This window comes from Pseudonaja textilis, chromosome 5 (assembly GCF_049901715.1).
Source record: "Pseudonaja textilis isolate UNSWEBS1 chromosome 5, rPseTex1.2, whole genome shotgun sequence".
NCBI lineage: Eukaryota > Metazoa > Chordata > Lepidosauria > Squamata > Elapidae > Pseudonaja > Pseudonaja textilis.
In genome coordinates, this window is record NC_141994.1 from 72,714,934 (window position 1) to 72,727,791 (window position 12,858).

The 12,858-nt window shown below is 46.4% G+C and overlaps 2 protein-coding genes across 3 annotated transcripts in view; both read left to right on the forward strand.

The window, feature by feature from the left end:
* Positions 1 to 5,450, forward strand: part of EXOC4 (exocyst complex component 4) — a 367,177-nt gene extending 361,727 nt beyond the window's left edge. Inside the window, exon 18 of the mRNA XM_087935338.1 lies at positions 2,976 to 5,450. Within this exon, the coding sequence (XP_087791464.1) occupies positions 2,976 to 3,213 (238 nt within the window). The 3' untranslated portion in view covers positions 3,214 to 5,450. The remainder of the gene's footprint in view (positions 1 to 2,975) is intronic.
* Positions 5,451 to 10,634: 5,184 nt separating this feature from the next.
* LRGUK (leucine rich repeats and guanylate kinase domain containing) overlaps positions 10,635 to 12,858 on the forward strand; it is a 48,645-nt gene continuing 46,421 nt past the window's right edge. For both annotated transcript variants that reach the window (XM_087935340.1, XM_087935341.1), the window contains exon 1: positions 10,635 to 11,003. In XM_087935340.1, coding sequence (XP_087791466.1) covers positions 10,734 to 11,003 — 270 coding nt within the window. In that variant the 5' untranslated portion in view covers positions 10,635 to 10,733. The remainder of the gene's footprint in view (positions 11,004 to 12,858) is intronic.

Sequence of the window (12,858 nt, forward strand, 5' to 3'; positions counted from 1 at the left end):
ACTGGAAGGCTGCCATCGTGTCACCCCAGTCCATCTTTTCATTAAACCAGACATACCCAGTTCCTCCAACTGTTCTTCGTACGTCTTGGTTTCCAGGCCTTTAATCCTCTTTATGACTCTTCTCTGCACTTTTTCCAAAGTCTCAACATGTGTTTTTTTTTTTTTTTTTTGGTAATGTGGTCAACAAAACTAGATGCCGTATTCCAGGTGCGGCCTTACTAAGGCTTTATAAGGCTTTATGTTGGAGTCTCGAGAATTTTATCCAATCCAAAGGATTGGTAATTGTGGGTCAGCACCATGGTGCCCACTACTGAACAACAATAGCAGTAACCCCTACGATACCACCAGAACCGCATCGCATAAGGTAGTCCTCGACTTATGACCACAATTGAGCCCAGAATTTATGTTGCTCAGTGAGAAATCTGTTAAGTTTGGCCCCATTTTACGAGTTTTCTTGCCACATTTGTTGTAAGTGGATCCCTGCAGTTGTTTCACGTTTCCAAGGGATGAAATCCATTTAAAAAGCAAAGAGCAAAGTCCACCTTCCAAAACAATTTCTTTTATTTAGGAAAGCATCAAATTGACAAAGTCTGTTGTAATTCCGGATCTGACACAACCTGGAATAACACCACCAAGAAGTGGATTGGAAATTAGAAACAGCCCCCCAAAATTCAGCTTTTGTTCCCACGGGAAGAAGAACCACCTAGCCTAAACAACTCTCTCTATCTCCACTCCTCCCACCTTAGGAATGTGGCAAGCCCGAAACCCTTCCCCATAACCAGCAAAGAGAAAGAAAGAAAAGGAATATACGGTATAATAAGGCTAAATAAAATGGCTATGCATATGTGAGTTTCGGGCTTGACAGGCTGCCCTCCCTCAATTGAAAAGAAACTCCTGCAACAACATATAATACACGAAGATTGGAATCAGGCTAAACACAATAATACTTGACAGTTAAATGAGTAACGCCGTTGTGAAGTGAATCTTGCTTCCCCATTGTCTTTGCTGGTCACAAGGTCGCAAAAGGGGATCACGTCACCCCGGGACACTGCAAACCGTCATAAATATGAGCCGGTTTCCAAGCATCCAAATGTAAATCCCATGACCATGGGGATGCTGTAACGGTCACAAGTGTGAAAAATGGCCAGAAGTCGCTTTTTTTCCCAACTTCGAACAGCCACCTAATGAACCATCATCAGTCAGGGACTGCCTGTATGGTCCCTGAAGCGCGAAACAGCAGGAAATGTGAGCCCAGCTGGCTTAAGAATTCTCCTCAGCATTGAATCAATGCTGCATTTCCTGCCAAATTGTATCTGCCGGTCGCTTCCTGCCCACTCCAAAAAACCTAGACGGAATATTTTTCATCCGCCGCCGTAGGCAAAACCTGTGAAAGACAGTGGGGCTACATGGAGGATTGGACTAACGCGTCCATATTTCATTATTTGATAAACATCAGGAGTATCGGCCGCATCGAATTGCTTTAGCAAAAGAAAACAGGAAGCGCTCCTGATCAATATTTATTCATCCATTTGCCCGACAAGGGAGGCAAAACGCAGCGAGCTTGAGCACTTAATCAAACAAATCATTTCCCAAACATTGGCCGACTGGCCAAAGGCATAGAACAGACCAAACAGAGGGACGTTACTTCCTTCCTTGGATAGTGGCGGTTTATTTTAATTAAAAAGAATCTAATCTTCCTGACTGACAGATACTGTATGTCCTGAAGGGAGGGAGTTTGACCTCTGGGCAAGGAAGAAGGCCGGGCAGTTTGAGCCAGACCAAGGAGAGCCAGTCCTTTCTGATCTCAGATTCTTTCAGCCAAGGACAATCTGTGGAGAACACCATCTTCTCTTCCATGGTCAGCCTTGGCTGCAGGAAGTGAGCAGAATTGGTTTGGAAGTGAGCAGAATTGGCTGCTCTTCGTCCATCCCATCTTATCACATGGCAACCCATTCCCAATGCATCCCAACCCAACTCATCCCAATCCTCCCATCCCAATTCATTCCATCCCATCCCAATGCATCTAATTCCAACCCAACGTATCCTATCCCAGCCCAACCCAACCCATCCCAACTTAACCCATCTCATCTCATCTCATCCCAATCCAACCCAACCCATCCCAACCCATCCATCTCATCCCCATCCCAACTTAATCCATCCCAACCCATCCTGTTTCATTCCATCTCATCCCAATGCTGTAATTCCAACCCAATCCATCTCAACGTATCCTATCCTATCCCATCCCAACCCATCTCATCCCAGTACATCCCACTGCAACCCATCCCAACCTAACCTATCCCAATCCATCCATCTCATCCCAATCCAACCCAACCATCCCAACTTAACCCATCCCAACCCATCCCGATTCATTCCATCTCATCCCAATGCTGTAATTCCAACCCAATCCATCTCAACGTATCCTATCCTATCCCATCCCAACCCATCTCATCCCAGTACATCCCACTGCAACCCATCCCAACCTAACCTATCCCAATCCATCCATCTCATCCCAATCCAACCCAACCATCCCAACTTAACCCATCCCAACCCATCCCGATTCATTCCATCTCATCCCAATGCTCTAATTCCAACCCAACCCATCCCAAAATATCCTTTCCTATCCTATCCCAATCCAATCCATCTCACCCCAGTGCATCCCAACCCAACCCAACCCAACCCAACCAACTTAACCTATCCCATCCATCTCATCCCAACCCAACCCAACCCAACTCTGGATGGATTCTCCAATGGGACACGTCCATAGCCAAGAGTCATCAATCATTCTCTCCAGTAATGTTCTTGTGCGCTAAGAGCTTTGGGCTGCCAAGGTGATTATCTAAGTCATTTAAGGAAGGCGCTGCTTTCCCCCCTGACTACCTTTCTGCCGGCAACTGAAAAGACCAAAGGAATGTGTGTGTGTGTGTGTGTGTGTGTGTGTGTGTGTGTGTAGAGCTGACACCGTCTTTGCCTTGCAGGCAGTATTACGAGATGCTCTACAACACGGCGGACGAGCTGCTGAACCTGGTGGTGGACCAAGGCGTGAAGTACACGGAGCTGGAGTACATCCACGCCCTGAGCTTACTCCACCGCAGCCAGACCGGCGTGGGAGACCAGACCACGCAAAACATGAGGTTGCAACGCCTCAAGGAGATCATCTGCGAGCAGGCCGCCATCAAGCAAGCCACCAAGGACAAGAAAATCACCACCGTGTAGTTTTAGTCTTGCTTAGCAGCAGCCCTATTCCTTTTCCCCCACAACCTGTAGAAGCAACGAAGGGAAAAAGTCTCTATATGGGGGTAACCTTTGGCCTTTTCCGCTTAGCTTCTTCTCGGGGTTTGGGGGACGGCGAGCTGGAGATCTTCCCCGTGGCTTGCTGGGATCTTAAATCCATGGCACGTCAATGGGGATTGGTTGCAGTTTATAGGGAGTTGATCCTCTTGAACTATAAGGGGCAGATCGGGGGAGGGAGGGGAGGGTTGTCTTGGTGGTCCAGAAGGATCCTGATTGGAGGAGAGCTGAGGAGCCCTTTCTAACCCAAGGTGCAGCTCTCCGAAAGGGGAACGGAGCTGGTTCCATGGCGACCGATTGGCTTTCTGGCTGGCTCAGTGCTGCTCCAGCTACAGGGATGCTAAGGGTATTAAGCATTGGGCCATATTATTAAGGGGCGTTCTTTGCAGAATTTCATTTACTTTTCAGTATTTAATCACAATTATTTTCACGCAGGACTGTGCTTCATTTAATCACTCGATGGTGTTGAGGATGTGTATGTATATATATATGTGTGTGTGTGTGTGTGTGTATGTATATATGTGTGTGTGTGTATCTTTGGTTATTCGGGTTTTCTCCCGCGTAAGATTGGAAGTACTTCCAATCTTACGTGGGAGAAAACCCGAATAACCAAAGATCCACATACTAATACCCGCGAGAACCTCAAAAAACAGACACATACATACATACATATATATATATATGTATGTATGTAGGTATGTATTTATAATTTTCTTAAGTTTTCGCAGGTACTTACATGTATGGTATTCAGCTTTGTTCGGGTATTTTCCCACATCGTTATAGTTGTGCTTTTAGAGTTGTAGCAACGTTTCAGCAGAATCTCATCTGCCATCATCAGGCTTCTGTATTGGGTTCGTCTGTGAGTCAGACTTTTACAGTTGTTTGTCTGACTCACAGACGAACAGTCTGACTCACAGACGAACACAATACAGAAGCCTGATGATGGCAGATGAGATTCTGCCGAAACGCTGCTACAACTTTAAAAGCACAACTACAATGACGTGGGAAAATACCCGAACAAAGCTGAATGCCACATATATAACACATATATAACAACCAAAGATCCACATACAAATACCCGCGAGAACCTCAGAAAACAAATATATATATATATATATGTGTATGTGTGTGTGTGTGTATGTGTGTGTGTGTGTGTGTGTGTGTTTTCTTAAGTTTTTGTAGGTATTTATATGTATGGTATTCAGCTTTGGGAAAATACCCAAACAAAGCTGAATACCATACATACATACATACATACATACATACATACATACATTATATATATATATGGGTCTTTATGGCTAACTTTAGCTCATCATTAGAGAACTCAGTAGCATTATTTTATTCTGTTTTGCACCAATTTCAAGAGGCTGGGTTGGCTGGCACTCTGCACAACTTCCCGTTGGCTTGGTCTCGGGAACACCGCGGGAAGGATTGGCAGTGGGGCCAGCCGAAGTCGAGATACCAGCATGGCAGATGCCAGATCACCCTGACAAGACCTATCCGAAACCACGATGTGACCAGTGACATTTGATGGAAGGAATGTAGAGGGGTGTCGGGGAGGAATTTCCCAGGCGTTCGCTTTCGCAGGGATCCTATCACGGCTATGTTCAGATCTGATCATGTTCCCTTCCGCCTACTGGCGAGGGGGAAAAATTGGGATCGACCCAAGGGTGGGCTTCAAAAAATTTAGCAATCATTTCTCTGCTGGGTTGTTGGGTGGGTGTGGCCATGGGTGGGCATGGCCTAGTCAATGTCCTGCACCACAGCCATCCAAAACGGCATCCAAAACCGGCCACGTAGAGACACCTGGGAGGTGGTGGGCAGGGCCAGCCAGGGATTTGCTGGTTCACCGAACTGGCCATAAAATTAAATACCGGTTCACTCAAACCGGTAGAAGCCCAGGCCTGGATTAACGAAGACCCTGATTTTGAGAATTTGGTGGTGGGGGGGGGGGGTTGTTTTATTATAAATATTTTCAAAGGATGTGAAGGGAGCAGCAGTTTTGATTGCAGTCCACGGGTTACGTCTCCCTCCAGGGTGCAAAGCAAAAAAGCCACTTTCTCTGATCTGATCTGGTCCCGGGTCTTCCATCCTTCTTCTGCTTACGTTGCTTTTCCCTCTGGGTTGAACTGGAAAATTAAACGGTAACTTGGAAACTCCTCGTGATCGCATTGTGGGCTCTCCTTCGATGCACCGACGGTCTCTTCGGATGCTTCGCGGCGGTCCTCGACTTACGACTACAAGTGAGCCCCAAATTTCTGTTGCTAAGTCAAGACATTTGTTAAACGTGTTTTGCCCCCATTCTGCGACTTGTCTTGCCGCTGTTGTCAGGTGAATCATTGCAGTTTAATCACCCAACTAGGTAACATCATCCGTGCTAGAAGAGAGAAGGAGGAGGAGGAAATGGACTGTAGGGTCCTTGGTGCCCTCTGAGCTTGGTGGTTTTCTTGCAGACATTTCATGATCCAACTAGATCGCCTGTTTTCTTGAAAATATAACCTACCCCGAAAGTAAGTCCTAGCTTGGTTTTTACTTGTACACCCAAAATAAGCCCTATTTAAGATCCCGCCCATTCCAGAGTGCATGGGTAAAAATTAAGCTACGGTGGTGCTGGGGTGTGTGGAGATGCCCTACTACTTACCTTTGGACAGGTGTAGTCAGGCCTCGCACACCCCGACACCAGCCTTGCCGGCCCATTTCTTCTGCAGCCAGCAAGTCTTTCCTGAAGGCCTCTGGAGCTGAGAACAAAGCTCTGGATCGATCCTGAAGGCTGCAGAGGCCTTCAGAAAAGCCTTGCCAGCTGCAGAAGAAGAAGTTTCTGAAGGCCTCTGAGAGCGAAAAGGAAGCCAGGGGCGATGCACGCGAGTGAGGTTAGTCAGTGGATGACCTGCTCCGAAAATAAGACCTAGTGCCTTTTTTGGTGACAAAAAATATATAAGACAAGGTCTTATTTTGGGGGAAACACAGTAACATCTGCAGTGCTAGAAGGGATAGGGTATGCAGAGAGGGGGAGGAGGAGGAGGAGGAGAAGGAAGAATTTTCCATAGCCTTATTTGCACCAGAAAAAGGAAGATATTTGGAGCTCAGGTTGAAATGAGGAGTCTTGATGCTCTCTGAGCTTGGTGGTTTTCTTGCAGACGTTTCACTACCCAACTTGGTAACATCATCAGTGCTAGGAGGGAGTGGGGTTTGCTCTCCATTTATATACAACCTCTTCTAGCAGGGGTGATGTTACCTAGCTTGAGTAACAAAGCGTCTGCAAGAAAATCATCAAGCTCAAGAGACCACCGAGAACCCCTTGAATTGCACCCTCATAAAGTCAGCTCCATCTTCAGACAGAGGCACCCGAGGGCAGTGGTTTTTTACTCTGTCGCAGCTGAGCAGATGGAATAGGAGCCAGCCGTGTGCAGCAGCAGCCAAAAAAACCAATGCAATCCTAAATTGCATTAATGGAGGGATACAATCAAGATTAAGGGAGGTACTAATACCACTCTATAAAGCCTTAGTAAAACCACACCTAGAGTCCTGCGTCCAGTTTTGGTCACCACACTATAAAAAAGATGTTGATACTCTAGAAAAAGTACAGAGAAGAGCAGCCAGGATGATTAGGGGACTGGAGGCTAAAACATACGATGAAAGGTTGCACGAACTGGGCATGGCTAGTCTAGGGAAGAGAAGGACCAGGGGAGACAGGAGAGCATTTTCCAATATTTGAGGGGCTGCCACAGAGAGAAGGAGGGGATCAAGCTATTCTCCAAAGCACCTGAAGGCCAGAGAAGGAATAATGGATTGAAACTGAACAAGGAGAGATTCAACCTGGAAATAAGGAGAAACTTTCTGACAGGGAGAACAATCAACCCATGGAACAGAAGTTGCCTTCAGAAGTTGTGGGAGCGCCATCACTTGAGACCTTCAAGAAGAGACTGGACTGCCATCTGTCAGAAATGGTGTAAGCTCTCCCGCATGGGTGGGGGGTTGGACTAGATGACCTATAAGGTCCCTTCCACTTCCTTTCCATTATCTGATTATCTGTCTGTTATTAACGCTCTCCCCCCACCCCACCCCTCACTCCTAAAGTTTTTAATAACCTCTTCTCTTGGCTGAACCTTTGCAAATCCCAGCAGAAAAGGGGCTGGGTGTTTTCCAGGTGGTGGAAAATAAACACTGGAGCACTTCAGGGTGGAGAATTCATTAACCCGAGCTGACAGGCTGCCAGCTTTCTCCAAAATCCAAGGAAGCTCCTCGGGAGACCAACTTCTCCCTTACAAAATGTCCACTAGGGCAGCAGCTCAAGTCTTTCACAGATGTTTCGCCAGCCTAGCTGTTAATTTGATTAGGGCTGGCCTTTTCCAGGCACAGAAGTCAGCATGTCCAAATGGAAACCTCAGCAGGATATTTCTTAAATGGACCATTCAAGAAAGACCCTTCCTCCGCGTTTCCTTCCACAGCCAAGCCAGGGCCTTGAGCTGAAGAGCAATGGAAACCAAATAAATTTGATTTTTTGGAAGAACGTTGCAAGACAGCTATGCAGCTCTGGAGTAGCAAATAACTCCCCAAGTGTCCTGATTGTTTTTTTTAAAAAGAATCATCATTTAATAAACATTGTTAGAAGGAAAGATGCTTGTTTAGTATATTGGGTTTTTTTTTAAAGAAAATATTGAATAAACATTAAAAACAATTGAACACAGTGCAACTTCCTTCGCCATCATTGTGGCCATACAAGCTGCATTACAGAGAGAGACGTAACAGTTAATTTATTTTTCCCCTCATGTTATTAGTATAGTGCTAGCTGCATATTATTTCTATTTAAATTTATCTACAATTATATACACATTTACAACCATCTTTTATACTCATGCATTTGTATCATCCCATATTTGTCCATTATATTCCATTCTCTTTGGCTTACAAAACTTTAACGTTCTTCCTATAAAGCGTCAACCCTTTCTTTCTTTTGCCTTGACTCTAGCCACTGATACATTTTGCTCCAGACTTCATAATACTCTGTCTCACCCTTATCTTTGATTTCTAAAGTTAGTCTGTCCATCTCTGCACAGACTAATATTTTCCTTATTATTTATTTCACTTTCTGTAGGGGTATCTTCATTCTTCCAGTTTTGGGCGTACACCAATCTTGCAGCTGTTATTATATGTATCATTAAATATATTATTCCTTTATTGTATTTCTGATTAATAATTCCCAGTAAGACCATTTCTGGTCTGAACTCTAGTTTCTGGTTAACCATCTCTTCTATCCAAACCATTATTTTACACCAGTATTTTATTTTATTTTTTTGCTTTTATACATTTCCACCACACATGATAATAGGTCCCTATTTCCATGTTACATTTCCAACTTCAGCACACCCTACGCCAAAGCAGCACTGGACATATTTCAAATCTGTTGCTTCCAGGAATCTAACCCATTGCTTGAACTTTCATAATATTGAAGCTGTTACCTAGCTGGGTCGGGAAAGCGATGAAGCTCAGAGCACAGCAAGGATTCTATAGTTCAACCCTGAGCTATGAATTTTTTGAAATATGGTGCTTTTGTACCAGTCCTATACAGGTAAATCCTCAACTTATGACCACGATTTAGCCCGAAATTTCCATTGGAAGGTGAGACATTTGTTAACACGAGTTTTGTCCCATTTTATGAATATTCTTGCCACGTTTTGTTTAAGTGGATCACTACAGTTGTTGTTAGTGACCTGGTTGTTAAGCGAATCTGGCTTCACCCTTTGACTTAGGTTATCAGGAGGTCATAAGGGGGGATCATGTGACCATGGGATGCCGCAACGGTCATAAATACATGCCAGGGGATCAAAACCCCTTCCTTGCTTTGGCCCCAGCAATGGCCTCAGGTGAGAAAGAAACTCAAGACTGGCCCTCGATGTTCGGTGGTATAAGAGGCCGGAAGGGGAAACTTGTTCCAGCTTCCCCAAAATTTGCTGCAGATAGTCCTCAACTTACAACCATAAAGGAACCCCAAATTTCCATTACTAAGCAAGACAACTGTTGAGTGAAGTCACTCCATCACATGAGACTTTCAAGAAGAGACTGGACTGCCTTTTGTCTGAAATGGTGTAGGGTCTCCTGCTTGGGCAGGGGGGTTGGACTAGATGACCTACAACTAACTAATAACTAGAGCATACAAAATATTTGCTAGACCAATACTCGAATACAGCTCATCAGTCTGGAACCCACATTACGGATCTGATATTAGTTGAGAAAGTCCAGAAATATTTCACAAGAAGAGTTCTCCACCCCTCTACTCGTTGCAGAAGACCTTATGCCACCAGACTTGAAATTCTAGACCTAGAAAACCAAGAACTACGCCGACTTCAGTCTGATCTAAATATAGTATATAAAATCATACATTGCAATGTCCTACCTGTCAATGAATACTTCAGCTTCAACCAAAACAACACAAGAGCACACAATAGATACAAACTCAAGGTAAATTGCACCAAACTTGATTGCAGGAAATACGACTTCAGCCACAGAGTGGTCAATGTCTGGAATACTCTACCTGACTCTAGTTTCTTCCCCAAAAAACTTTAACCTTAGACTGTCTACTTTGACCTCAGCCCTTTCCTAAGAGGTCTGTGCATAAGCGCACCAACGTGCCTCCCGTCCCTGTCCTATTGTTTCTTTTATATATATATTTATTTTTCTTATATGTATCCATGTATTCATAACTATGTTTTTACTTATACCTATTATGGTTGCCAAGGGTCCAAAGTTTGATCACGTGACCATGGAGTGGGTGGGTGCAAAGGTCATTAAGTGTGAACAACAGTCACAAGTCCCTTGATTTCAGTGCCCTAACTTTGGCCACAAAACGGAACGGTTGCAAGCCAGGGAGTATCTCAATTACAGCCTGAATCCATACCATGCTAAGGCAGGGTGTCACTTTCCTTGATGTGGCCTACCTCGAAGGGCTGGCAACACAGAGGTGGGTGGGTAGGCAGGGCAGGGAAATCGGGGTGCCCAGAGATCATCCATCAGGACCCTCTCTGCTCCAGTTAATGGCTCATATTAAGCATTTTTCAACCTGAGGCACTTTAAGAGGGTGGACTTCAACTCCCAGAATTCCCCAGCCAGCAACCCTGGCTGGGGAATTTTGGGAGTTGAAGTCCACCCTCTTAGATGGGGGGGAGAAAGAAAGAAAAAAACCACTCCTAAATATAGAAGGCCAAAGCCTCCCAGAAGCTACCGCGGCACATAAAATCTAACGCCCTCGAAGCCAGCCCGAACTACGTTTCCCATCACGCCCCGCGCGGCATCGATGACGCAACGTCGGCAGCGCCTCGCCCCGCCTTTTTTCCCCTTGGCGTCGCCGTGGCAACGGCCCGCCAACAAGATGGCGGCGCTCCGCCCCTGAGAGGCGAAGCCGGCGCGGTTGTTTTTGTTTGTTTATTTCCCTCCCCCACGAAAAGATGCCGCGGTCTCCGTCACCCCGGTCGCCGTCGACGCTGTCGTCGCAGAGCAACCAGTCATGGCGAGACAGGAGCCAGCCCTCCCTGGAGGACCGCATGGCGCTAACGCGGTCCTGGGTGACGGCGCCTTCCGTCACCTTCTCGCTCCTCCGCGCCGGCGGCCCGGACGAGCGGTCCCCGCGGGGACAGGAGGAGGAAGTCAGCGAGGAGGAGGAAGAGGAGGAGGAGGAGTCCACCGAGTCGGATCTCGAGCCGGAGCTCATGGAGGAGGTGCGGCCGCCGGTGGTGGTGGTGGGGCGCTATTAGGGGATTTACGGGAGGGACTGGTGGGAGGGGAGAGTTTTGGCTGCGCGAAGGCATTACGGTAACGAGGAGGGGGCTTTCTTATTGGGGCTTTTGGAAGGGCGCCCGTATACGGAGAATTACGGGAATTGAGAAGGGGCTCTTATTAAGAGATTTCGGGAGGGACTTTTGATGGGCACCCCTATATGAGCCCGGGGAGAGGGGCTTCTGAGGAGACTTAGGGCCAGGAACTTTTGGAAGGGCCCTTCTATATGAGATATTACAGGGATTGGGGAGGGGCTTCTTTTGGGAGATTTACGGAAGGGTTTTTTGGAAGGGCGCCTCTATATGAGACATTACGGGGATTGAGGAAGGGGCTCTTTTTTAAGAGATTTCGGGAGGGGCTTTTGGAAAGTTCCCCATGTGGGGTATTATGGGAATTGGGCAGGGGCTCTCATTGGGAGATTTATGGGAGGGGCTTTTGGAAGGGCGCCCCTATACGGGCATTACGGTAATTGAGGAGGGGGCTCTTGAGACTTGTGGGGGGGAGTTTTGGAAGGGTGCCTCTATATGGGGCATTACAGGAATTGAGATGGGGGCTTTTGAGCAGACTTGTGGGGGAGGGGAGTTTTAGAAGGGTGCCTCTATATGGGGCATTACAGGAATTGAGATGGGGGCTCTTATTAAGAGATTTACGGGAGGGGTGGTTTTTTTGGAAGGGTGCCCCTATTCAGAACATTATGGGAATTGGGGAAGGGGGCTCCTGAGGAGACTTTGTGGAGCAGGGAGGCTTTTGGAAAGAGGCCTCTGTGCAGAGCATTATGGGAATTGAGAAGGGGGTTCTTATTGGGAGATTTACGGGAGGGGCATATGGAAGGGCGCCCCTTTATGGGACATTACGGGAATTGGGGAGGGGACTCCTAAGGAGACTCGGGGAGGAGAGGTTTCTGGAAAGGTGCCTCTATATGGAGAATTATGGGAATTGAGGAGCGGGGCTCTTGAGACTTGTGCAGAGGGGGGGGGGCTTTTGGAAAGGTGCCTCTATGTGGAGAATTACGGGAATTGAGGAGGTAGGAGTTTTTGGAAGGGCGCCCCTACATGGGGCATTATGGGAATTGGGGAGGGGGCTCCTGAGGAGACTGGGAGGGAGGCTTTTGCAAAGGGGGCTCTATGCCAGGGGTTTTCAAACTTGACAGCTTTAAGATTTGTGGACGTCAACTCCCAGAGTTCCTCCTCTCAGTCATGTTAGCTCGGGAATTCTGGGAGTTGAAGTCCACAAGTCTTAAACTTGCCAAGTTTGCAGACCCTTGCTCTATTCAGAGCATTACTGGAATTGCGGAGGGAGCTCTTATTGGGAGATTTACGGGAGGGATTTGGGGGGGAAGACTCCTCTAAATGGAGCCAGGTGACTGTGAGATGGGCAGCATATAAATCTAATTATTAATTTATTTAATTATTATAACAATAACAACAATAAGCAATAATAACAATAGCAACAATAACATAATACTTGGAACAGCTTCCATCCTGCAAGGAATATCTGCAACACCGTCAAACATCCAGATTTGCCTATCCCAGGTCCTTGGTGAGGACTCGATAGGTAGACAAAAGGCCAAACCCAGGCTGAACATTTGGCTAGCTGTGCAATGAATAATAATAATAATAATAATAATAATAATAATAATAATAATAATAATAATATAGTAATAGTAGTGGTGGAAGAAGAGGAGGAGGAGGAGGAGGAGGAGGAGGAAGAAGAAGAGGAGGAGGAGGAGGAGGAGGAGGAGGAGGAGGAAGAAGAAGAAACAAAAATCTACTGACAATCCAAACTGCTGACTTTGCA